The sequence below is a fragment of the Amphiprion ocellaris genome, chromosome 12 (genome assembly GCF_022539595.1).
Source record: "Amphiprion ocellaris isolate individual 3 ecotype Okinawa chromosome 12, ASM2253959v1, whole genome shotgun sequence".
In the NCBI taxonomy this organism is placed as follows: Eukaryota; Metazoa; Chordata; class Actinopteri; family Pomacentridae; genus Amphiprion; species Amphiprion ocellaris.
This window is the reverse complement of record NC_072777.1, coordinates 36,489,061-36,514,151: the sequence shown is the minus strand read 5'-3', so window position 1 is coordinate 36,514,151 and position 25,091 is coordinate 36,489,061. Positions and strand designations below refer to the sequence as shown.

The 25,091-nt window shown below is 40.7% G+C and overlaps 2 protein-coding genes across 2 annotated transcripts; both read left to right on the top strand.

The window, feature by feature from the left end:
* Positions 1-6,991: 6,991 nt before the first annotated feature.
* Positions 6,992-10,373, top strand: LOC111567867 (thrombomodulin). Its single transcript, XM_023269226.3, has one exon. The coding sequence runs from the start codon at positions 7,202-7,204 to the stop codon at positions 8,786-8,788; it is 1,587 nt and encodes a 528-aa protein (XP_023124994.1). The 5' UTR covers positions 6,992-7,201; the 3' UTR covers positions 8,789-10,373.
* Positions 10,374-11,018: 645 nt separating this feature from the next.
* thbd (thrombomodulin) lies at positions 11,019-13,109 on the top strand. Its single transcript, XM_023296853.3, has one exon. The coding sequence runs from the start codon at positions 11,116-11,118 to the stop codon at positions 12,811-12,813; it is 1,698 nt and encodes a 565-aa protein (XP_023152621.2). The 5' UTR covers positions 11,019-11,115; the 3' UTR covers positions 12,814-13,109.
* The last annotated feature ends 11,982 nt before the right edge of the window (positions 13,110-25,091 follow it).

Here is a 25,091-nt window from a genome sequence, read left to right as displayed (position 1 = left end):
TGGGACTTAGCTCCTCCCAGGCTGATGTACTCGGTCCTTCCAGAGAGGTAGGACATAAACCAGTCCAAGGGAGCATCAAAAAGTCCTGCGTTCAAAGACCAACTGCTCCCTGGTAGGAATTTTGGAGGTCATCTGGTAGTCATCTACTGGTCATCTGGAGGTCTATGGGTGCCACCCAGAGAAACAGATCAGTCTGTTCCTCTAGGTGGCCCAGAATAAACTGAGTGTATCTGGATAAACTCTATGTAGGATCGCTGGTTCCTGAAGGCATGTCGTGACTCTGTCGTCTGTTCCTGAAGATACCATCATGTGAGTGAGGTGAATTAACCTCAGCTCTCCTTCCTTTCATCCTCATCCAGCTTATGGAGGAAAAAACCTCCCTTTTCCTCTGAGATGTTGGTGGAGACGTGAAGCTTCACGTCAGGTTGGAGGTTAAGAAAATGTTAGGAAGATTAGCTGTGGAGGAGGAGGAGCTCAGAAGCTGCTCTGGACAGCAGTGATAGTAGATCATCATTACCCTGGACAGGTTTATGGAACAGGACGACCTCTCAGGGTCAGGAATGGTTCAGATCTTTCAGGCTGGAGGATGAAAACCTTTGTTGAGGCAGATCTGGACCATCCTCCCTGAGGATCTCTGAATGCAAACGAGAAATTTACTTTTTCTGTCTTTAGATTGGAATGATTCATGGCCAGTTAGCCTTTTATTTATGAGATTAATTTTATTTTTTTTTAAGTTTGAGCTTTCATTGATTCCATCATTGAAGCTCAAAGTTCTCCAGTAATGTTTGAAGTTCACTTTTCAGTCAGTATTATAGAGTAGTTTTTCTGTGAAAGGAAAATGAGGGACAGGAAATGAAGATCTTTTCATTCTGCATTCATTTTGCATTTCCTACATTACTTTACCTGTTAACTTAAATGGTTATCCTCTGAGACTTCATTACACCGAGAGTAACGCCCATGTTGGGGTTGGTTAGCAGGGTTTGGGTCTAGGGTTTATTATTAGGGTTAAAGGTTTAGATTTGGGGTTTATTATTAGGGTTAGGCTTAAAGGTTTAGGTTGAGGGTTTATTATTAGGGTTAGGGTTAAAGGTATAGGTTAAGGGTTTGGGTCTAGGGTTAGGGCCTGGTAGTGGGTTAGGTTTAGGGTCTTGCAGGGATGTTCTCACAGCTGATGTTAAGACCTGAAAATGAAGCACTTTCCATTTTGTCATCACTTGAATTCCACTCAAAGGCAGCATGAAATTCACAAACTTCAGACTGCAGTGACTAAAATATCATCTATTAAAGATGTAAATCTCCCAGACTTTTCTTCCATATTGATGTAAACTAACTAAAGCTGAGGCTGGACACCAAGATTTTATTTGAAACTGCTAAAAACAAACTTCAGTCTGTTTTGTCTCTGTTGCTGTAATCTGCAGGTTAAAGTTTAATTAACTATAAATCTTCTGCTCCGTTGTAATGGATTAGAATCACAGTGAAGGTTAGACATTTAAAGGCTCTTTAAACCATCAGTTCAATGTTTTCTGCACAGAACACGAGTCAAACCCACCAGAACTCTGCAGGAACTGGAGCCAAGTGAGGCCAAAAGACACATGAACTCATCTCAGCTTAACGCACAAAACATGAAATATGAGTGAAGTCATCCAGTTGTTGGACCACTCGCTAGAGTTTCTGTCTGTTACTGAGACCAGAACATCCAGACTATGACTCCAACTTTACTGTTCCTTTAAGCACATTATCAGCTCTGAAAACGCAGTGAACTGTTGAATCTGTTTGCATATTTAGAACGATCATTTGTAGCTTCTTCTAACTGCAGAACATTTATAGATTTCTTTCTTTCTCCACTAAAGGGTTGACGGTAAAAAAAAATCCCCCTGACTGTTTCTGTAAATCCATCGAGGACTCAGATGTTTGAACAGAAGCTGCTGGTTCAGCAGTTAAAGTTAAAGAAATGCTGTAAAAGTAAAGAACAGAGTTTAAATGTGGCGTTCTGTTGGTCTTGCATGCAGAGATGTCTCCTCCTGGATAAAAACACCAGGATCTAATGGGATTTTAGATTCCTTTCCTGTATAATGTGTAATTTTATCACCTTCTGTCTGTCCCATCTTTTCCTGAAAACCAGCAGCAGGATGAAGAAGTTGACCTGAACGTTCAGCTGGACGATAAAACGCTTCGCTGGCAGCAGGAAACTGACGACAACTTCAGGGTCGATAAAGGACGAAGGCGTAAAGCAGCGCTGGAGGAGCTGTTATCAGGTCTTTATTAGAGGAAAGGGGGAAAAACACAGTGTGGAAATGTACTGTTATACGTTCTGCTTTTAAATCTTCACTGAAGTGACAGCCAGGAAGTTTTAGAAGCAAAATATCAAAGATTCAAAGGTAAAAGTTAAATTTTTGAATTCTATACAGCCGGCTGATGGATGCATTTAGAGCTGCAACAGTTAATCACTGACAGGATTTTCATCTGCAGCTATTTTGGTAATCAAGTAACCATTTTAGCCATTTTTCCAGCAATAATTCCAAAAACATGTTTCTCAGAAGTGATGATTAATGAAGTAATTTAATCCTCTGAACCTCAAACCCGCCTGTAGGTCTAAGAGACGTCATTTCTTCACAATCTCAGATATCACCCCATGTATCAGAGCCAAAAACTGCGAAAACAGAACAAGGAGAAAAGTATGTTTAAAATATTTTAAAATCCCAAATAAGTCTGGACTTCCCCTAAAATGCCATTTTTCTCTTGTCCACCCCCCTGATGACCAAACTGAATCTCTAATAAAACAGAATTTAATTTAAATCTACTTTATGAGACATAAAACAACAAAACCATCATCAACAGGTTCTGCTAACATGTTGTGGGAAACATTCCATGAGTAATAATTATTATTTAAAATATTATGTTGATTAAAAAATGTTCCCACAATTAGAGACATGAATGGAAAAAAATAAAAGCAGAAAAAGTAGATTTAACTATTTTATTTGAGATTCAGGACAAGAGAAAAATGTCATTTTAGGGGAACTCCAGACTTATTTGGGGTTTAAAACATTAAAAACATTCTTTTCTCCTAGTTTTCTGGTCTCAGGACAAGAACATTTACACACTACTGCATGTTTTAGGGTTTAATGTGTGGATTATTGGATGTACAACGTCCTCCAGTTCTGGATGATCTTTCACTGAACCACCAGCAGCTTCTTTGTTTTTGCTCTCAGCTTTTATTTCTTGGTTTTACTGCAATATGAAGTCTTCCTTGGCCCAGAAGTCTTATTCTTTAGGTATTTAGTGACCGTTTCTCGATGAGCTGGTTGATTTAAAGCTTTAAATGCATCGATACATCACTTTAATGTGCTGCTGGTAAAGATGGAGCTAATTTTAACTACTTTCTATTGTTCTGGATAAAATATTGACATCCACAGAGTTGTGGAGCTAAAATGGTCCAAGTAGCATCAAATGGAAACTCTAAAGTAAGAGGGTCTCTACTTTACTGGTTAAACTCCACCACTGACTGGTCTACAGGGAGGATGCTGCTGACTTCTAATCAGGTTTCTGTTCTAATAAAAGTCAAGCCTGGAAAGGTCGGATCAGGCGCTGATTTAGGAGAAACCACCGGTTTGGAGGGAAATCTTTACGAGTCCTGGAGCCGACACTAAAGATGGATATCAGAGAAATATTTGCTAATTCTTGGTTTGTTGGATCAAATCCACACTGGCCAGAGGGCAGAATGTTAAATCAGAAGCTACAAACACTGATAACTGTGTTTTTACAGCGTGAACAAAGGATTCCTTTCCTCCGTCACATCCCCTCCACCCATTCATCCACCAACCACACCCGCTGAAAGAAGGAAACCAGGAGCCACAGCGTCCACTTCTCACTCCTGTAGATTCTACGTGGTTTCTCTCTCTGTGTGTCACCGAATGACAGCAGCTTCAGGTTCTGAACTCATCTACAGATTAAATTCTGTGATCGGATCTCTGAGTCACCGAGGGTCACTGGGAGGAACCAATCACACTTTACATCCGAACTCCACCTGGAAACAGAGAGTTTCTGGAATGAAATCACGTTTTGTTTCTGCTTCCTGTTGCTATGAGGAAGTCTGTCCAGCCCTCGTCTTCCTCCTTGGACCTCCAGGAACCTCTGAGGAAAGCCCTGATAGCTCCTAGATTTATCCATTTACAATGATCCCTGGTTTAGATCAGAAATCAGACATCGTGTCTGGACTCTTCTTCTACCTTCCTGGTTCCTGAGTCACCGTCTCTCCTGGAAGAACTTCTTTTCTTAGACTCATCGTGTTTCTATTATTAGTAGATTTAAATTCAACCATCGCACAAGATAAAAAAAAGTTAGTTCCAAACTCTAAAGCTGAATGGTTCTCAGAGATGAGCAGAACAAGCAAAAATCAAAAACACCAATGTTAGAGAACTAAATAGTCAATAATTTTAATTGTTAATGTCGATAATATTTTAATTATTAATCTGTCTTACCATGCACGTATCAAATTGTGTGGTTTATGGTCCTTGTCCCCCCCCTCCTCCACCCCTCCACCTCTTCCCCTCTATCTCTATTCCTCCACCTCTATCCCTCTACCTCTAACCCTCTACCTGTAACCCTCTACCCCTCTACCTCTAACCCTCTACCTCTACCCCTCTACCTCTAACCCTCTACCTCTACTCCTCTACCTCTAATCCTCTACCCCTCTACCTCTACCTCTACCCCTCTACCTCTACCTCTAACCCTCTACCTCTACCTCTAACCCTCTACCTCTACCCCTCTACCTCTAATCCTCTACCTCTAACCCTCCACCTCTAACCCTCTACCCCTCTACCTCTAATCCTCTACCTCTAACCCTCTACCTCTAACCCTCTACCTCTAATCATCTACCCCTCTAACCCTCTACCCCTCTACCCCTCTACCTCTACCTCTAACCCTCTACCTCTAACCCTCTACTCCTCTACCTCTACCCCTCTACCTCTACTCCTCTACCTCTAACCCTCTACCTCTAACCCTCTACCTCTAATCCTCTACCCCTCTACCCCTCTACCCCTCTACCTCTACCTCTAACCCTCTACCTCTAACCCTCTACTCCTCTACCTCTACCCCTCTACCTCTACTCCTCTACCTCTAACCCTCTACCTCTAACCCTCTACCTCTAATCCTCTACCCCTCTACCTCTACCCCTACCCCTCTACCTCTACCTCTACCTCTACCTCTAACCCTCTACCTCTACCTCTAACCCTCTACCTCTACCCCTCTACCTCTAACCCACTACCTCTATCCCTCTACCCCTCTACCTCTACCCCTCTACCTCTAATCCTCTACCTCTAACCCTCTACCTCTAACCCTCTACCCCTCTACCTCTAATCCTCTACCTCTAACCCTCTACCTCTAATCCTCTACCCCTCTAACCCTCTACCCCTCTACCCCTCTACCTCTACCTCTAACCCTCTACCTCTAACCCTCTACTCCTCTACCTCTACCCCTCTACCTCTAATCCTCTACCTCTACCCCTCTACCTCTAACCCTCTACCTCTAACCCTCTACCTCTAACCCTCTACCCTTCTACCTCTACCCCTCTATCTCTACCCCTCTATCTCTACCTCTTTACCTCTTCTGTCCCTCTCAACCCGCCCGGCCAGCAGCAGATGGTTCCCCCCACATTAGAGCCAGGTTCTGCTCTAGGTTTTTTTCCCTGTTAAAAGGGTGTTTTCCTGCCACTGTCTCCTTAGGGCTGCTCTGGGGGTTCAGGCATATGGGTTCTGTAAAGCGTCTTGAGACAATTTGACTGTAATTGGCGCTATAGAAATAAAATTGAATTGAATTAATGTGCTGTAATATAAAAACTATTAAAAAATAATTTAAAAAAAATCTATAAAATATTAATAATTTTAAAAAAAGGTGGAAATCTGGCAGTAAGAGTATACCAGGAAATTTATATCAAATGGTTTCATGTTGTAAAGTTCAGAAACTGCAAAAAAAAACAAAAAAAACTGAAAATACAGAAAGTAGGAGCATCCTGCAGGAAAACGGGAAAAATATTATTTGTAAAAATTACAGATTTATTTGGACAATATTCAATAAGTTTTGGCCTGTTTGTTTATTTATTATAGTTTTTGGAAAATTACTTTTACTGTGATTTTCCTACATTTATCTTTGAAAAAGAAGAGAGAAACTACAGTTCTAAACAGTTTTTAACATTTTCTGGCAGTTAATCCTGAAAGCTTAAAACACTTAATTTACAACTTTCTCCTTCTTTTATAATCAACATAGAATAAAACTCTTTCTGTGTTTTACTGGATAATATCTGTAATTTAATAAACATGTACATCTGTAAAATAACATGATTTTCCAGTTTCTGGATCTTTGCTATAATTTTTTCTCTTTTTTTCTTTGTTTTAAATAAATCCATGTTGTGTTATTTAGTGTCAGATATCCTCCTTGATATTTCCCTTCATAATTAGACTTTAATTGACTTTAATAACTGACAGCGGGATTAGATTTAAGTTTAGGATTAGATTTAGACCTAAACATTCCTGCTCGGTGAATCTAAATTGTCTTAATTTCCTTTTTTCCTGCAGTTATTTTACAATCAGCTAAAAATAATATGAGATGAGAAAAAGTGTTTCACCTGCAGGTTTATTATTTTTATATAATAAACACTAAATGTCTGTTGGGAACTTTATTATTTTTGTATAATAAACACTAAATGGTTCCATGATGAAAGTTTCTGGGAACCATACTTTAGAAAAACTAAATATTTCAGGGTGCTTTTGTCATTTTTATCCTCCTGACATTTAAACTTTCTCTCGTGAATCTGGACAGAGGAGTCCTTCATCCTGGGGAGGATTATTATGGGATGCCCTTCATCCTGGGGAGGATTATTATGGGATGTCCTTCATCCTGGGGAGGATTATTATGGGATGTCCTTCATCATCCTCTTATTAAAAGTTGGTGAGTCCAGTGCGCGCGTGTCCGTGCGTGTTTGTGATGGGCTCGTTAGTTTGAGATAAGCTTGTGGACAGCCTGGGGGTTGGAGCTTAGAGCTGAGAACAGGACGGAACTTCCTTCCTCCTCTGGTCCAAAAAAGGGAAAAAGCTCCGTTCGCGGCTTTAATAAATGGGATCCGTTCTTCTGTTCAGTCGCTCTGTCGGCTTCTGCTCGTTAAACTCGGAGCTTTTCACCACCACAGGTTCTAATCTGAAGCCTCCAGATGCCTCCAGCAGCTCCAGCTCCTCTCCTCGGCCTGGTCCTCCTCTGCGGGCTGAAGGGAGTCCTCCTGTCTCGGGTCGGTCGCTGCACCGGAGGTCTTTGCGTCTTCAGGTCCGTCCTGGACTTTAACGGAGCGGAGACAGATTGCAGGAGCTCCAGCGGACAGTTACTGAGCTTCAGCTCTGAGGAGCAGCTTCTGGACAGACTTCAGAGCCTCTCCGGGTTCAGCGGGAGCTTCTGGCTGCGCAGACCCGACAGAAAGAGCGAGGAAGCGGCAGAGGGTTTCCAAACCTGCCCCGCCGTGTCCGTGGGACTGAACGTGTCCGTGGAGTGGACGTCCTGCACAGACGAGCTGAGCGGGTTTCTGTGTGAGTTTGGAGACGTTTGCAGCCAAACTCAGCCCTCCGGAGGCGGACAGGTGACCTACACCACATTCAGCGGCTTCACGGTGACCGAGTCCGAGTCGTTTCCGGCGGGAACCACGGCAGAGGAGCGGGAAGGAGGCGGCGGACCTCCGGCCTCCAAGCTGCTCTGTTTCTCCTCCAGCTGGATGGAAGCTCCGTGGAGCTGTGAGGTCCTGGGTGGAGGCTGTGAGTTTGGCTGCGACAATCAAACCAACACCTGCACTTGTCCAGAAGGGCGCATGCTCCATCCCAACCAGGTGAGCTGCTCCGAGGACCCGTGCTCGGGCTGTGAGCTGGGCTGCCTCCAGGTAGGGGGCAGGTATGAGTGCAGGTGCAGGGAGGGCTTCAGGCTGGGGCAGGACGGCAGGAGCTGCGTGGACATCAATGAGTGTGAGGAGAAGGCTCCGTGCTCGGCTGAAGGCCAGGAGTGTGAGAACATCCAGGGAGGGTTCCAGTGTGTCTGCAGGGAGGACTTCATCTGGGAGGACGGGGAGTGTGTGAACGTGTCCATCTGCAGCCTGTGTGAGCAGATGAACTGTCAGAAGATCAGCGGGGTGTACAGGTGTGTCTGTGGGCGGGGCTTCAGGGTCTCAGCTGAAGATCCCACCAAGTGTGAACCCCACTGCTCAGAGAGAGACTGTCCGGCCAGGTGTGAGAAGAACCCTGAGCAGGAGAAGAAGGAGATGCAGCAGTGCTTCTGTCCTGAGGGCTACATCGTGGACATCAGGGACGGAACGACCACGTGCACAGACATCAATGAATGTGAGCACCAGGAGATGTGTCAGCATCGGTGTGAGAACCTGTTTGGTGGCTACAGGTGTTTGTGCAACGAAGGCTTCAAGCTGCAGGATGACTTCAGGTGTGTTCCTGTGGAGGAGCCAGGTGAGGAGGAGGATGGAGGATCCGGTTCCAGTGAATCCTTCCTCCCAGCAGCCAGCAGACCTTCCAGCCCTCTGCCCTCCTACATCCGGACCGGCAGCATCCTGGGCATCGCCGTGTTCCTGCTGCTGAGTCTGGGGCTCATCTGCTTCCTGATCCGACACGCTGTCAGAAGATGTGGAAAGTTTGAGCTTCCCCCCTTGAAACGGCCAGACATCAACATCTTCTACCTGCAGCAGGTAACCACGGAGACGTACAAGAGGCTGTCCTTCGACAAGCAGCTCAAAAATGAACAAAGACTTTAATCAAACCAACAGTGTTTGATCGCCTTCCAGTCCAGACTGCTCAGAGGGAACTAATTAAAGCTGCAAGAATCACAAAGTTGCTATAAAGTCACAGTATAGCCACTGCACCTACTGGAGGAAAACTGTTTCCTCTAATACTCTTCTACATAGAACTATTATTAACTTTTCTGTTGCAGAAATTTAAAAAAACTCCTCAGTCAGACCAATTTTTAAAGTAATATTTAAAAGAAAAGATGCTGTTTAACAAAAGTTCAGCAGTGAAGGTACTAGAAGGTTAATATGGTCGGTTTCTGGTTGTTGTCAGATCGTTTCAGATGGAACGTGCTGGTTCTCATAAATCCTGTTTTCATCCTTCGTCACACTTTAAACTCTTAGCGTGACGAAACGGAGTAAAACGTGTTCTCTTGAGTAAACACTGATTATTTTCTGGGTTCTAGTGAGTCACTGACAGATGTTTGCTCGTCAAACATTCAGTTTTTAGGATTTCTGATATTTGAGACACTATTTTCTCATTCTGAGCTTTTATCCGTCAGGTTTAACTGCATCATGAAACTCCATAACTAAAGCCTGACGTCAGAAAAAACTGCTCTAAAATCATCTGAATAAATGTAAATAAATATATATATATGATAGATAAATGTTGATTACAGACTGACAGCTCATCTAAAGTCACACTGATTGTCGTTAAATCCTCTGTTGGAGTTCACTGGACTTTAAACTGTGACTCTTTGTGATAAATCTGTGCCTTTAACCCTCGCGTCGTCCTGCGGGTCAAATTGACCCGTTTTAAAGTTTGAAAATGTCAGAAAAAATATATTTTCACAGTGAAACTTCCAATGTCAACATTTTTGGGAAATCTTTGAATATTTTTTGGTGGAAAAAAGAAATGTTAAAAATGTTTCTTAAGAACATTCACATAAAAATCAACCAAAATCCAGCGAATTTCACTGGATTTTTGTAGATTTTTTTCTGAATGTTCTTAAAGAAGTTTAACTGACATATATGGAATCACTTTAGATATTTTTAAGATTTTTCTGGAAGATTTTTTGCTTATTTTTGAAAATATTTACAGGAATTTTCTTACAAAATTTGGGGGGTTTTTTAGAAATAAAACTTTTAAGGGAAACTTTCAAGGAATTATTGGAATTTTCTTCCTAAAGGTTTTGCAAATTTTCAGAAATTTGGGGGATTTTTTTGCTGAATTTTTGGATTTTTTTCAGACAAGGAAACTATATTTTTTTGGTTCCTGTAAATGAAGACAACAGGAGGGTTAAATCCACTGCGATGATGAATGGAATGAATGAATGACTGCTGCTGACTGTAAATCCCCCAGAGGTCATTTTAAATATGGACTCCAGGTTAGTTTGTCTCCATGCATCAGAACATCAGAATGTGTTCACTAACTGCTGTTAGACATCACTGATCCTGTAGAAGTGACTGAATGTAAAACTGCTGCTACTCCACCTTTCTGCTGTGGAGACGCTTTAGACGTCGTTCTGATGTTCAGCCGCTGTCTGCAAGCTCCCACCTGTTACAGTGAATTATTTTGTTCTATAGTGTCGACATTAAATGGTTTATATTCTCATTTTGTTTCTGTATTTTTGTCACAAATAGAGAAGTGATGCAAAATTTATTTTTCTGTGCAGAATTCAATGAGAGAATTTGCTGTAAAACTGTGTTTAAATGACTTTTTTAGTTCCAGTTCTGTCCTCTTTCTTCTGTTAACTTTGCACTGAAACTGCAGATTTCCCAGAGAAACTTCTTTAAACTTGCATTTCTGTTACTTTAAGTCATTCAGCCGGCTGTATTCCAAATCAGATCTGAGGCTGAGGCTCAGTTTTGTAGCAAAATCCATCAGTTTCCTTCATTTTTCTGATATCGTTTCATATCTTGTACAGCAGAGGCTCAATATTTATCTTCATAAATGGTGAAAACAACCAGAACTGTCTCTAATTCTGCATTTCCTTTTTGTCTCACATGAAAACCAACACGTGTTTTCAGTTTCTTTCTTATTCTGAATTATTTTATCCGTTTAAAAGCAGAAAACAACTATTTAAAAAAGTGAAACTTTTAAACTCCCATGAAGGAAACCCACTGAGAGGCTTCTGTTGGCTGGATCTGGACCTGGATCTGGATCTAGATCTGGAGCTGGGAGGAGCTTCTGCTGGGGGAAAGCCCGCCTGCGTGCGCGCAGCTTTGCTGCGTAAGCGCGTAAAAGCCGTGCGTAATTTGGGGATGTGGTCCTCCGAGCAACAGAGTGGAGCGGAGGACAGAGAGCAGCAGAGACCTTTTTCCTCTGGGCTCTAACATGGAGTCAGAGGTTATAAATGCGCGCAGAAACACGCACGGCTGAGCTGAACCCAGACGGACACAGCATGGCTCCGTGGCTGCTGCTGGCTCTGGGGGTCTTCCTGGCGGGGGCAGCCGGTGGGCTGAGGCCGGACAGCGGCTACTGCATCGGGACCCAGTGCTTCACGGCGTTCCGGGACCCCAGCAGCTTCAGAACCGCGCAGCAGGAATGCGGAGGCCGCGGAGGTCACCTGATGACGGTGCGCTCCTCCGTGTCTCATGATATTCTCTCTATTCTGCTGGGAAACTTTACCGGGAGGTTCTGGATCGGTCTACACCGACCCACCGGCTGCCCAGAAGAGGCGGCGGCGCTGAGAGGCTTCCGGTGGGTCACCAACGACACCGAGAGCGACTTCTCCAACTGGCCTCCGGGTTCCGACAGCAGCTGCTCCTCCGGTCGCTGCGTGTCGGTTTCACACGAGAACGACCTGAAGTGGATCCAGGATCCTTGCGGGGAGCGCGCGGCCGGGTTCCTGTGTGAGCACAGCTTTAGTGAGATGTGCAGAACTCTGGCAGCGGAACCGGGACAGTCCGTTACCTACCGGACCCCGCTGGGGTTCGGAGGAGAGGATCTGCTGGCTCTGCCTCCTGGAAGCACCGCGGTCCGGATCCCCTCTGAGCAGAAGTTCCTGTGCTTCTCTGAGAACTGGCTGGAGGCTCCGTGGAACTGTGAGATCCTGGAGGGCGGCTGTGAGTTCCGGTGCGCCGTGGACCCGAACCGGGACCCGTCCTGCTACTGCCCGGAGGGTCGGACCCTCAACACGCACAACAGACTCACCTGTGAGGAGCACGTCGCGGACGACCCGTGCGCGGCCCTGCGCTGCCAGCACGCCTGCTACCCGGAGGGAGACTCGTACGCGTGCACGTGTGACCAGGGCTTCCAGCTGGCCGCGGACGGAAGGTCGTGTGTGGACTTCAACGACTGCAGCGACCAGCGGCAGTGTCCCGGGGACAACTTCATGTGCGTGAACACGCCGGGCGGGTTCCAGTGCGTGTGCGCGGCTGGATACAAGAAGAGCGGCGCGCTGTGCGTGGACGAGGACGAGTGCGTGTCCGCGCCGTGTGAGCACATGTGCACGAACACGGCCGGGAGCTACAGATGTTCCTGCTACGACGGATATCGGCAGAACCAGCACGAACCCAGCCGGTGCGCGCGCCACTGCGGGCGGGAGGAGTGCGCGGCGGAGTGCGACCCCAACGACCGCTTCCAGTGCTTCTGTCCGGAGGGCTACATCTCCGAGGAGAGGGGCAGCGACGTGTTCTGCATCGACATGGATGAGTGCTCCTTCCACTACTGCGACCAGGAATGCTCCAACACCTTCGGCAGCTACGTGTGCGCGTGCTCTCCCGGGTACTCCCTCGTGGATGAGTTCCGATGCGTAAAGACCGACGACGAGGACTCGGAGGGAGGACCGGAGGGCTCCGGGATGACCGCAGCTCCAGACGGACCCACCGACCTCCCGGTGCCGTTCCCGGGTCCCACCAGGCGGCCATCCGGGGTCCCGGTGGGGGGCCTGGTGGCCATCATAGTCTGCACCGCCGCCTCCACCCTGCTGCTGGTCCTGCTGGTCCACTACTTCTGCAGCCGCAGGGAGAAGATGGAGAACCATGGAGAACTGAAAGCCTCAGAGGAGGAAGCTCACGGTCTCCATCAGGTGGACAGTAGAGCTTCTTAGAGGAGGAAAAGTCTGAAAGACACAAAGTTTAAAGACGACACGTGAATGTAGAGACAGAAAAACTGGAGAAGAAGCCGCTGGACCTCTATAGTCCACCAGAAAACAGAGATATTCTACAGAAACCACCAGAAAACAGAGATATTCTACAGAAACCACCAGAAAACAGAAATATTCTACAGAAATATTCTACAGACATCAGTCAGTTTTTCTCTCTTGAAGCTTTTAAAAAACAGATTAAATGAAAAGAACTTTAATAATAAAGTGTGCTGGGATCTGAATAAATTATCTAAATGAAATGAAGATGTCCGTTTTCCTGTTTTTTGGCTCCCTAGGCCTCTCTGCTACACAAACAATCTGACTGCGCCACCATGTGGACAGAACAACGAATTGCAGGTGGACAGTCAGGAACCAGATCCAACATTAGCTTCAGAAGATGATTAATCGCAATAATGAAGGACATTAACCACCACCAGGCCATGATCAGGACCAGACAGGGATCAATAATTTACCAGACAGAACCACAAATAAAATATTTTCTATTAAATGTAAATAAAATAAATAAACGCCACAGCAACCTGAAACTTCATATTTCTAATCTTAGTGAAGCAAATCCAACAAATACACCAAAGTCTACTGAATAAATGAAAGAAAATCACTTGTTGTGCTTCTAAATGTCCCTGTGACTGATTTATTATTACAGATGATATTATTATTTATGATGCATGAATATAAAACCGGCCATTATATTCATAAAGCTGCAGGTTTAGATGTTTCAACCAGTCACTGATTCCTCCTTCAAAGGATCAATCTGAGGAAAAACATAAATAATAAGATGGAAAGAAAAAGAAGCACTGGTTAATGTAATTATTTTAACTTATTTCTCATCTTTTTTTTAAAATATTGAAGCATTTTTGGAAATTCTACTTTGGAATATATTTATTTCCTTTCTTTTAAGACTAAAAACAAAAAAGCTCTTTTCCATGTCAGGTTTGGAAAAAAAATAGAAAAACAGTTCAGTGTTTTACAGAAATAACTGTGAGTGAAGATTAGAGGTGGATTAAAGAGTCTTTGAGCTTCGGTTTGATGAACTCTGAGAATAGAGGAAAGTTTGAGCTGTTCATGTGAACTACATTTGCTAATAAGTCGACTGTTTAGAAACAATCTCCAGCAGACTTTAGCTGATTTATGGAGGGACTGCTGAGGTTGGACTGATATGAAAATCAGATTATATCTGGTTTTAAAATGCTGTCATTAACCCTCCTGTTGTCCTCATTTACAGGCACCAAAAAATATTGTTTCCTTGTCTGAAAATTTTTTTTAAAAAGTCTGCAAAAAAATTCCCCAAATTTCTGAAAATTTGCAAAACTTTCATGAAGAAAATTCCAATAATTCCTTAAAAGTTTTATTTTTTTAAAAATCCCCCAAATTTGGCAAGAAAACTCTTGTAAATATTTTCAAAAAATGAATAAAAATCTTCCCAAAAAATCCTAAAAATATCTAAAGTGATTCCATATATATCAGTAAAACTTCAGATATTTTCTTTAAGAACATTCACATAAAAATCAACCAAAATCCAGTGAAATTCGCTGGATTTTGGTTGATTTTTTTTGTGAATGTTCTTAAGAAACATTTTTTAACATTTCTTTTTTTCCACCAAAAATGTCCAAAAATTTCCCAAAAATGTTGAAAATGTGGACATCAGAAGTTTCACTGTGAAAATATATATTTTCCACATTTTCAAACTTTAAAACGGGTCAATTTGACCTACAGGACGACACGAGGGTTAAATATACATGCATTAAAATAATCTGTTTCCTTTCCACCACTAATAGAAGCAGCACTAATACATACTAATATAAGTAGTACTTGTTGCAGTACCAGCAGGTAGTGATGGTAGTACATGTTGTACTTCTGCTGCTCCTAGAATTAAAATACAGCCTTCTGGTGTTCAGCGTTTCTACTTCCACTTGTTTTACTTTGACTCTACTGCAGCTAAGAAGCCAAAATTAGACCTTTTGTTGTCTGATATTTTAAATAAATAGACATGAACAGAGTATAAAACATGCATTAGAAGTGGATTAAACTGGTTATACTGGAAAACAGAATCTAAGAGTTGTCCAACCGGCTCCACTGCAACCAGCTAGGATGTAAAAAAGTTAATTTCATAATAATTCTGATCCAGTTTAATCAGAACTGTCAGGATCCTTCATTAAAACAGGGTTTTATACTTTAAGTTCTTGTTCCAACATTCTGGAAGTCCATAATGTTGTATTTCATGGTGTGATTTGGAGTATTTTAGGTTTAATTAATGAACCTCTGAACCAGCAGGAATAAATACTACTGCAGTGCCGTCATATTTATTAGCAGTAGTTGTTTTAGTATCGGTACCAGTGACTGTAGTAGTGTTACTCTAAATACTACTAGATAATAAAAACACCTATAGTACTAGTAGCAGTATTAGTAGTAGAAGTACCACTGTTACAGCAGGTGTAGTACTATGAGCAGAAATAGTTAATATAGTAGTTTTTATCAAATAAATCAGTTTAGATTCTGTTTCATCGTTGGTACTTTAACTCTTCCTGAAAACCTGGATTCTGCTCCCTGTTGTTGATTATTATTTGATCTGTAAATGTTCAGTTAACATTTCTACTCCTACACTACTACAACGGTAAACGTCCCATTTCAGGGATCAACCCATGTTTTTAATGTGTAGGATAAACTGATCTTATTTCCTGTTTGACATCTTCAGTCTCCTTTATCTTAATTACAGCTTCATTTAGCTCTGATTTGTGCTAAAATATAGTTTTAATAAACGTAACGTTATCATCATTTGTTCTCTAATAATAACAACTATTATTATATAGTTCATTCTAATAATAACTATTATATCGATCATTCTAATAACTATTAGTATATAGTTCATTCTAATAATAACTATTATTATATCGATCATTCTAATAATAACAACTATTACAACTTCTACTGCAACCATCACAACACCAACAACTACAACAATTAGTAGAACTGCAACCACTACAACCGTGCCTACGATGATACCTACTACAACTTCAACCACAACAACTAAAACTACAGCAACTCACTAGAACTAGAACAATCACAACACCAACTACAACTGCAAAAACATCTAGAACTACAACTACTCAACTACAACAACCACAACAACTAAAACTACAGCAATTCAACTATAACAACAAATACAACTACAACCACTACTACTGTAACATCTACTACAACTACTACTACAGTTACTACAAAACTACAACAGCTACTTTCATAACAAAACAATCACAGCTAAAGCTTCAACTAAAACAAGTACTAGAACTACTAGAACTACAACTAGAACTAAAACTACTAGAACTACAACTAGAACTAAAACTACTAGAACTGCAACAACTAGAACTACTAGAACTACAACAACTAGAACTAAAACTACTAGAGCTGCAACAACTAGAACTACAACAACTAGAACTAAAACTACTAGAACTACAACAACTAGAACTACTAGAACAAGAATAAAATAATAGAATAATGATGAGAATAAAGATGATAACAATAATGACAATAAATCTGACCTTATTTCTCTCGCTATTGCTTTTCTTTTGGTGTATTCTATTATTATTATACTGTTATATGTTCCTTGTTCCCCTCCCCCCTCTTCTCCCATCCCTCCCCCTCTACCTCCACCTCCAACCCTCCACCTCTATCCCTCTAACTCTATCCCTCTATCTCTACCTCTCTACCTCTTCTGTCCCTCTCAACCCGTCCGGCCAGCAGCAGATGGGTTCCCCACATAAAAAGCCGGGTTCTGCTCGAGTTTTTTTTCCCTGTTAAAAGAGTGTTTTCCTGCCACTGTCACCTTAGGGCTGCTCTGGGGGTTCAGGCATATGGGTTCTGTAAAGCGTCTTGAGACAATTTGACTGTAATTGGCGCTATATAAATAAAATTGAATTGAATTGAATTGTGGACTACTTCTAGCTGCGGAGGGACACCTTTTTCCAGCTAGCTGCAATCTGACGCAGTGACGCTGCAGAGTGCAACTGACCAGGGCGGAGGGATACGTCATTCTGCTGGGAGAAGAGACACAGCAAGGAGGTAAGTTATCTTCTGAAAGTGCTTTTGAGTTTTTGTTGATAAAATTTAATAACAATGGCAGTTTCTTCTGTGATAAAATGGAATAAAATCAGCACTTGGACAGAGCTTTGCGAATATGACTACATTTCCGTGTTTTTCTCTATGCTAATCCATGGCGTTAATCATAGTTTGAAACGGCGGATTAGTAAATTACACCACTGTTGTCAATGGCGGACATTTTAGTTGAGGGGCGTTCATTTAGGTTAGAAATGCTTCCAACTAGACAGGAGCAATAAAAAAAACATATTGAATTCAACATTTGCCTGCAAGCAACTGCTGGCTAACGTTACCCTTTCGTTATCTAGCTAGATGGCTACACAGTCAAGGCAAAGTAACGGCGGATGTGTTCTGGTATGCCCGGGACAACTGCGTCACGTCCCGTCCCCCAGAGACAGGGCCCACTTTCTCCGGTCGCCATGGTAAGTTTTAACTTGTGAAATGAAATAACAAGTTAATGAAGTCTAAAGACTTGGACGCTTATATTTACTGCATATAGTCAACGTATTTGTCGATGGTCCGAGTGTTTGAGGGGAGGCATTTGTGTTTGTACGGCGTATAGTAATGAAACGAGCTGAAATACTGTGAATTTCTTGCATTCACGCTGTTTATCTACCGTCGCTCTCTCTCTCTGTATTCATCCTCTTGCTCGCTCTATCACAACAGAGCTCCTCTACCGCAGCTGCTCTGGGGATGAAGATCTCTGTCAGGGTGCAGCACTGTCTGAACTGTGTGGCTTGTCTAGTTTATCTTTCTCTACTTTTACTACTTACCCTACAGTCTACTGTTAATCTGGTGGTCATTAAATTGATTATTACATAAAAGGTCAGAAAAATCTGGTTTGATGTAATTCTTATTCCTAATGACAGCTTCATTAAGCTCATGGTGACACCCTCAAATTTGTCCCAAATAGATTATTTTCACTGTCACATTAAACAAAACAATGGAGCATTTTTTCAAAAAATTTGGAAGCTTGTAAAAGGGAAATTTGGGGAAATTAATTTTATTAATTTTTATTGATTGAAATACTGGAATCTATTTTCTATACGACTTATCTAATAAAAAATAATTGTTAGATCCAATCCCTGTCTTTTTTAAAATATTGTACTAGATTTTTTTTTGGTTCTTTGTAGAAATACTTGATAACGTAAATGCAGTTTCATGTAGAAGGACCCAAAATATCTCTTTCTCTCACTCTTACTCACTCATGCGATATAAGATGATGCAGATAGGTTAAAAATTGATTCACATTATCTTTTTCAAAACATGCATTAAATTATCTGCTGCAGAGAGAAAATGAGACAGAAATGATGCCAAATGTGTTCAAAACAAGCTAAAACATCATGCAAAATGCCTCAAAACCTACTCAAAAACAATAAAAACTGACTCTGAAATGACTCAAAAGCTCGAAATTTGTCCAAAACAAGTTACAATATTGTGCAAAATACCTCAAAACAAGATAAAAACTGACTTGAAATTCTTTGAAAAGACTAAAGAAAATCTAAATTTGTCCAAAACAACTTAAAGTATTGTACAAAATTCCTCAACATAAAAACTGACTTGAAATTGTATGAAATGACTTAAAAGCTCAAAATTTGTCCAAAACAAGTTAAAATATTTGTCTCATAATCAAAATGTATCATGACCTGCTCAAAATGATAAAAACTGACTTGAAAATGTCTGAAATGCCTTAAAAGGTTAAAATTCAACCAAAATGACTTAGAATTTGCCCAAAACTAATTAAAGTTCTGCACAAAATCACTGGAAACTTCAGTCTTGACTCATAATGTGTCCAAATGCATAAAGTTCCTGCTGTTGGGCCTGAATTTTAATACAGGTGTAACCAGGTGGTAAACAGAGGCAAGTAAATATCCTGAAAACCACTGAAATCCCTGTTTGTGACTCTTCTGCTGATTGTCATTTTGGACAGCAGGGGGCGTATTGTTATTGTTGTATTGGGGGTAGTTTTGAGGTCAAAGGGCAAGATACTGGAAGTGGTGGGAACAGAACAAAGGGTTACTGGTTACTGTGGGACAGTAAGAAACTGTAAATAATACCGTGCTATGAAAGACTGAATTATGAAATATAGTGACAGGGTGGTAAATTGTTTGTTATTTGCATTAAAAATCCACTTTATGTCCGTGTACTGTGCTGAGGAGTACCGACAGAGAATGAAAACGCTGCACGTGTGCTGCTGGTGTTAATGGTCCGTGAGCGAGCTATGAGACTTCCAGTGTATCATCTTATGTTCTTAGTTCCATGAAATATGAATGTATTAAGGGCTGCAACTAACAATTATTTTGATAATCAATTAATAGGTTGATTATTTTTTTTTCGATTAATCGATGAATCGGATTTAAAAAAAACAACACCTTTTTAATTTCCACCGCTTTATTCAGAAAGAGAAGATTTGGACTGACAGAGCAAATAAGATCATTGTAGTGAAGCCTTCGTCTTCAACCATCGACAGAGGCCTCATGTCAGTGGTGATCATGTTGAGGATGCTCTCAGTCAGGACAGCTGCTTGCTGTGGTGGACATGATGTCTTTCTCATCATGAAGCCTGTCATTTTTTGCTGTTCATGAAATGAGAAAGATAGTATGAGTATGTATTACAGCACAATTTACAACAACTCAGTAGTTATCTGGTTTTATTTGCATTATTAGGTTAAGGCAAGTAAGTAGTCCAAAGAGCAAAACACAAAGCACACACACATATATATACATACAAGCACCATAAAAAATGCCTCATTACATAAATTGAGATGTAAGAAGTTACTTTAACCCCCGTTTGGTCTAAATGCAGTTCATCCTGCTTCACTCCAACACAGACCAATGTCTTCACTCAGACTTTGTGAGAAAATTAAAACTTGAGGCTTAATCTTTAAATTACTATCACCATTGTGTGCAAGTTACATTTATTTATAACTCATATTCAAACCCTGCTTAAACTGATTAAAGTGAAATAAAAAGTATCTCACACACAAGCACACACGTGCCCTATCACTGTCATTAATCAGCTAACAAACACTAGCATCAGCAGAGCAACCAGAGAGACTAACGTTACATTTCCTGACTGTAAAACAGAACAAACGTAGGATACTGTAGTGACTTACCTGCTGTTGAGCTCCTTCATCCTCATCAGAGACTCCAACGTGTTTCTGTTTCAGGTGCTGCATCATCATCGTGGTGCTCCTGTTCAATCACGTATTACTTTTGTAAAGCTTGCATGTTAAGCATGTTTTTTGTTTTGTGAAGCGTGAAATGCTCCCACACTTTTGAGGACTTTGGTCAAACTGTTTTCTCCATGTCGGTCATGTTTCATTTGTTGAATTTCCTTTTCCTTTGAAAATACAGCCTCTGCTCTGCATCCACCTCGCTCTGTTCAACTTGCTCTGCAGGTGGAGTTTTTGTTTTTTTTTTTTTTAAACAAAACTTTACTTCAGTCAGCCAGCATTGAGTAAAAAAAAACCCAAAACTTTATTTCAGTCAGCCAGCATTGACAAAGCTCTGCAGGTGGAGTAGACGGCTCCGCAACATGGCAAGTGACGCATGAATCACGCGACACAACGAACAATAATCAAGTTCGTTGCCAACGCTTTTCATAATCGATTTTTATCAATTTTATCGATTTGTTGTTACAGCCTTAGAATGTATTATTATATGCATTGTGTTTTTGTGTTGGTTAATGATGAGATATTTCTAACTGCTTTTGTGTTACTGCAGTATGTGTTTAGAACAGAGGCTTATAGAGGGCAGTGTGGTAACTGTGGGTTTTATTTGCCCACTAGGTGCCACAGCCGTATGTTTCTGTTTTTAGTACTATTTCTGGTGCTGTTTCTCATATTTCTACTAATGTGTTGCGCCATAGGTTTTTGTAAAACACATTTCATTGTATAAATTCTATTAGATGTAAATAACTTGGAAAACAAAGAACCCCCACAAATTTAATTTGAAGTATTGGTTTCTGATTTAACCCGGCTTCAAATCTAATGTTAGATTCAGTGTTAAATCCACAAACAGAGAGACTTTTGGTGACTTTTCTGTGTGTATTTTAACATAAACTCAGACTTTTGATGACTTTTCTGTTTGTCTTTTAACATAAATTTCCCTGGATTTCCCTGCTGACGTCTGACGTTACGGTGAGCGTATTGCGTCACTTCTTGTTGTAGCGCTGTGTTGTGTTCTGTGACTGTTGTACCTTATCCACTCCATCTAATTTGATGTTCATTAAATCTGTGTAGCGGTAATATTTGAATCGTAACATACACTCGTTTTCTTCACGCACCCTCTCAGTACTTAATTCTAAGTTAATCTGTTATCTCTGTCCGCTAGCCTAGCACTTAGCAGTTAGCATGGCTTCTCCCTCTTCCTCTCCTTCTCTTTCCTGCTCAGTGTGTCACATGTTTAGTTACTCCTCTGCCTCCTTTAGTGATAACGATACCTGTAATAAATGCAGTCTCTTTGTAGCTTTGGAGGCGAGGCTCTCTGAATTGGAAGCACGGCTCCGCACCATGGAAAACACCCCGCTAGCTGTTAGCCAGGTCCCCTTAGCCGGTGCGGACCGCAATAGCATAGCTGCTAGTGTAGCTTCTGCTAGCCGTCCCCTAGCAGCTCCCGAGCAGCCGGGAAGTCAGGGTAGCTGGGTGACAGTTCGTAGGAAACGTAGTCCTAAGCTCAAGCCCGCTGTCCCGGCACACCAAAAACCGCTTCACGTTTCTAATCATTTTTCCCCACTCAATGACACACCCGCTGAGAAACCAACTCTGATCATTGGCAGCTCCGTAGTCAGAAACATGAAGCTAGCAACACCAGCGACCATAGTAAAATGCCTCCCAGGGGCCAGAGCGGGCGACATAGAAGCAAATTTGAAACTGCTGGCTAAAGATAATGGTAAATACAGTAAGATTGTTATTCATGTCGGCGGTAATGACACCCGGTTACGCCAATCGGAGGTCACCAAAATTAGTGTGGCATCGGTGTGTAACTTTGCCAAAACCATGTCGGACTCCATAGTTTTCTCTGGACCCCTGCCAGATCTGACCAGCGATGATATGTTTAGCCGTATGTCATCGTTTCGCCGCTGGTCGTCTACGTGGTGTACTGCAAACGACGTTGGCTTTATAGACAATTGGAGCTCTTTCTGGGGAAAACCTGGTCTGATTAGGAGAGACGGCATCCATCCCACTTTGGCTGGTGCAACTCTCATATCTAGAAATATGGCTGATTTTATTAGAACCCCCAAAGCATGACAACCCAGAGTTCAGACCAGGATGCAGAGTTGTAGTCTTCCACACCTCTCTGGAGTTTCCTCTCAGCTGTCAACCTCTAGGAATTCAGTTAGCTTTATTGAGACTGTGTCTGTCCCCCGACCACCAAAATTCAATAAATTAAGCAATTCAAAAATAAACAAAAGACATAGTATCCATAAAAATCTAATTAAAATTAATGCCACTATTTCAACTTTAGCGCAAAAAAACGGCATAGTATACTGTCGACAAATATCATTTTTCAATATGTTGTGAAAACATGCCATATGATGAAATAATACAAAGCACGCTGTGAAAAACACTCCAGAAAGGTTTTCTTTGAAAAAAAATCATGAGTTTTGGCGCAAAAAATCGCCATAGTATACTATGTCGAAAAAAAAATGTGATTTTTCAACATGTTGCAAAAACGTGCCATATGATGAAATATTGTAAAGGAGGCCGTGAAAAACACTGCAGAAAGGTTTTCTTTAAAAAAAAATCATCATGAATTTTGGCGCCAAAAAACGGCAAGTATACTATGTCGAAAAAAAAATGTGATTTTTCAACATGTTGCAAAAACTAGCCATATGATGAAATAATATAAAGGAGGCCATGAAAAACAGTATGGTAAGGTTTTCTTTGAAAAAAAAATCACCATAAATTTTGGCGCAAAAAAACGGCATACTATACTATGTCGAAAAATGTCATTTTTCAACATGTAAAAATGTGCCATATGATGAAATAATGCAAAGCACGCTGTGAAAAACACTCCAGAAAGGTTTTCTTTGAAAAAAAAATCATCATGAATTTTGGCGCAAAAATACGCCATAGTATACTGTCGAAAAATGTCATTTTTCAATATGTTGTGAAAACATGCCATATGATGAAATAATGTAAAGAAGGCCGTGAAAAAACACTATGGTAAGGTTTTCTTTAAACAAAAAATCATGAGTTTTGGCGCAAAAAATTGCCATAGTATACTATCGAAAAAAAATGCGATTTTTCAACATGTTGCAAAAACATGCCATATGATGAAATAATATAAAGGAGGCCATGAAAAACACTATGGTAAGGTTTTCTTTGAAAAAAAAAATCACCATGAATTTTGGCGCAAAAATACGCCATAGTATACTATGTCGAAAAATGTCATTTTTCAATATGTTGTGAAAACATGCCATATGATGAAATAATGCAAAGAAGGCCGTGAAAAACACTATGGTAAGGTTTTCTTTAAACAAAAAATCATCATGAATTTTGTCGCAAAAAAAGCCATAGTATACTATGTCGAAAAATATCATTTTTCAATATGTTGTGAAAACATGCCATATGATGAAATAATGCAAAGCACGCTGTGAAAAACACTCCAGAAAGGTTTTCTTTGAAAAAAAATTCACCATGAATTTTGGCGCAAAAAAAACGCCATAGTATACTATGTCGAAAAAAAAATGCGATTTTTCAACATGTTGCAAAAACGTGCCATATGATGAAATAATGTAAAGGAGGCCGTGAAAAACACTATGGTAAGGCTTTCTTTAAAAAAAAAAAAATCACCATGAATTTTGGCGCAAAAAAACGCCATTGTATACTATGTCGAAAAATGTCATTTTTCAACATGTTGTAAAAATGTGCCATATGATGAAATAACGTAAAGGAGGCTGTGACAAACACTCCAGAAAGGTTTTCTTTGAAAGAAAAATGATCATGAATTTTGGCGCAACAAAACGCCATAGTATACTATGTCGAAAAAAAAATGCGATTTTTCAACATGTTGCAAAAACGTGCCATATGATGAAATAATGTAAAGGAGGCCGTGAAAAACACTATGGTAAGGCTTTCTTTAAAAAAAAAAAAATCACCATGAATTTTGGCGCAAAAAAACGCCATTGTATACTATGTCGAAAAATGTCATTTTTCAACATGTTGTAAAAATGTGCCATATGATGAAATAACGTAAAGGAGGCTGTGACAAACACTCCAGAAAGGTTTTCTTTGAAAAAAAAAATCACCATGAATTTTGGCGCAAAAAAACGCCATAGTACACTATGTTGAAAAATGTCATTTTTCAATATGTTGTAAAAATATGCCATATGATGAAATAATGTAAAGGAGGCCGTGAAAAACACTCCAGAAAGGTTTTCTTTAAACAAAAAGTCATCATGAATTTTGGCGCAAAAAAACGCCATTGTATACTATGTTAAAAAAAATGCGATTTTTCAACATGTTGTACAAGCATGCCATATGACGAAATAATGTAAAGGAGGCCGTGAAAAACACTATGGTAAGGTTTTCTTAAAAAAAAAAAAATCACCATCAATTTTGGCGCAAGAAAACGCCATAGTACACTATGTCGAAAAATATCATTTTTCACTATGTTGTGAAAACATGCCATATGATGAAATAATGCAAAGCACGCTGTGAAAAACACTCCAGAAAGGTTTTCTTTGAAAGAAAAATGATCATGAATTTTGGCGCAACAAAACGCCATAGTATACTATGTCGAAAAAAAAAATGCGATTTTTCAACATGTTGCAAAAACGTGCCATATGATGAAATAATGTAAAGGAGGCCGTGAAAAACACTATGGTAAGGCTTTCTTTAAAAAAAAAAAAATCACCATGAATTTTGGCGCAAAAAAACGCCATTGTATACTATGTCGAAAAATGTCATTTTTCAACATGTTGTAAAAATGTGCCATATGATGAAATAACGTAAAGGAGGCTGTGACAAACACTCCAGAAAGGTTTTCTTTGAAAAAAAAAATCACCATGAATTTTGGCGCAAAAAAACGCCATAGTACACTATGTTGAAAAATGTCATTTTTCAATATGTTGTAAAAATATGCCATATGATGAAATAATGTAAAGGAGGCCGTGAAAAACAC

Coding starts and splice junctions, on each gene's coding strand:
- LOC111567867 (XM_023269226.3), top strand. CDS start 7,202: ATGCCTCCAGCAGCTCCAGCTCCTCTCCTCGGCCTGGTCCTCCTCTGC.
- thbd (XM_023296853.3), top strand. CDS start 11,116: ATGCGCGCAGAAACACGCACGGCTGAGCTGAACCCAGACGGACACAGC.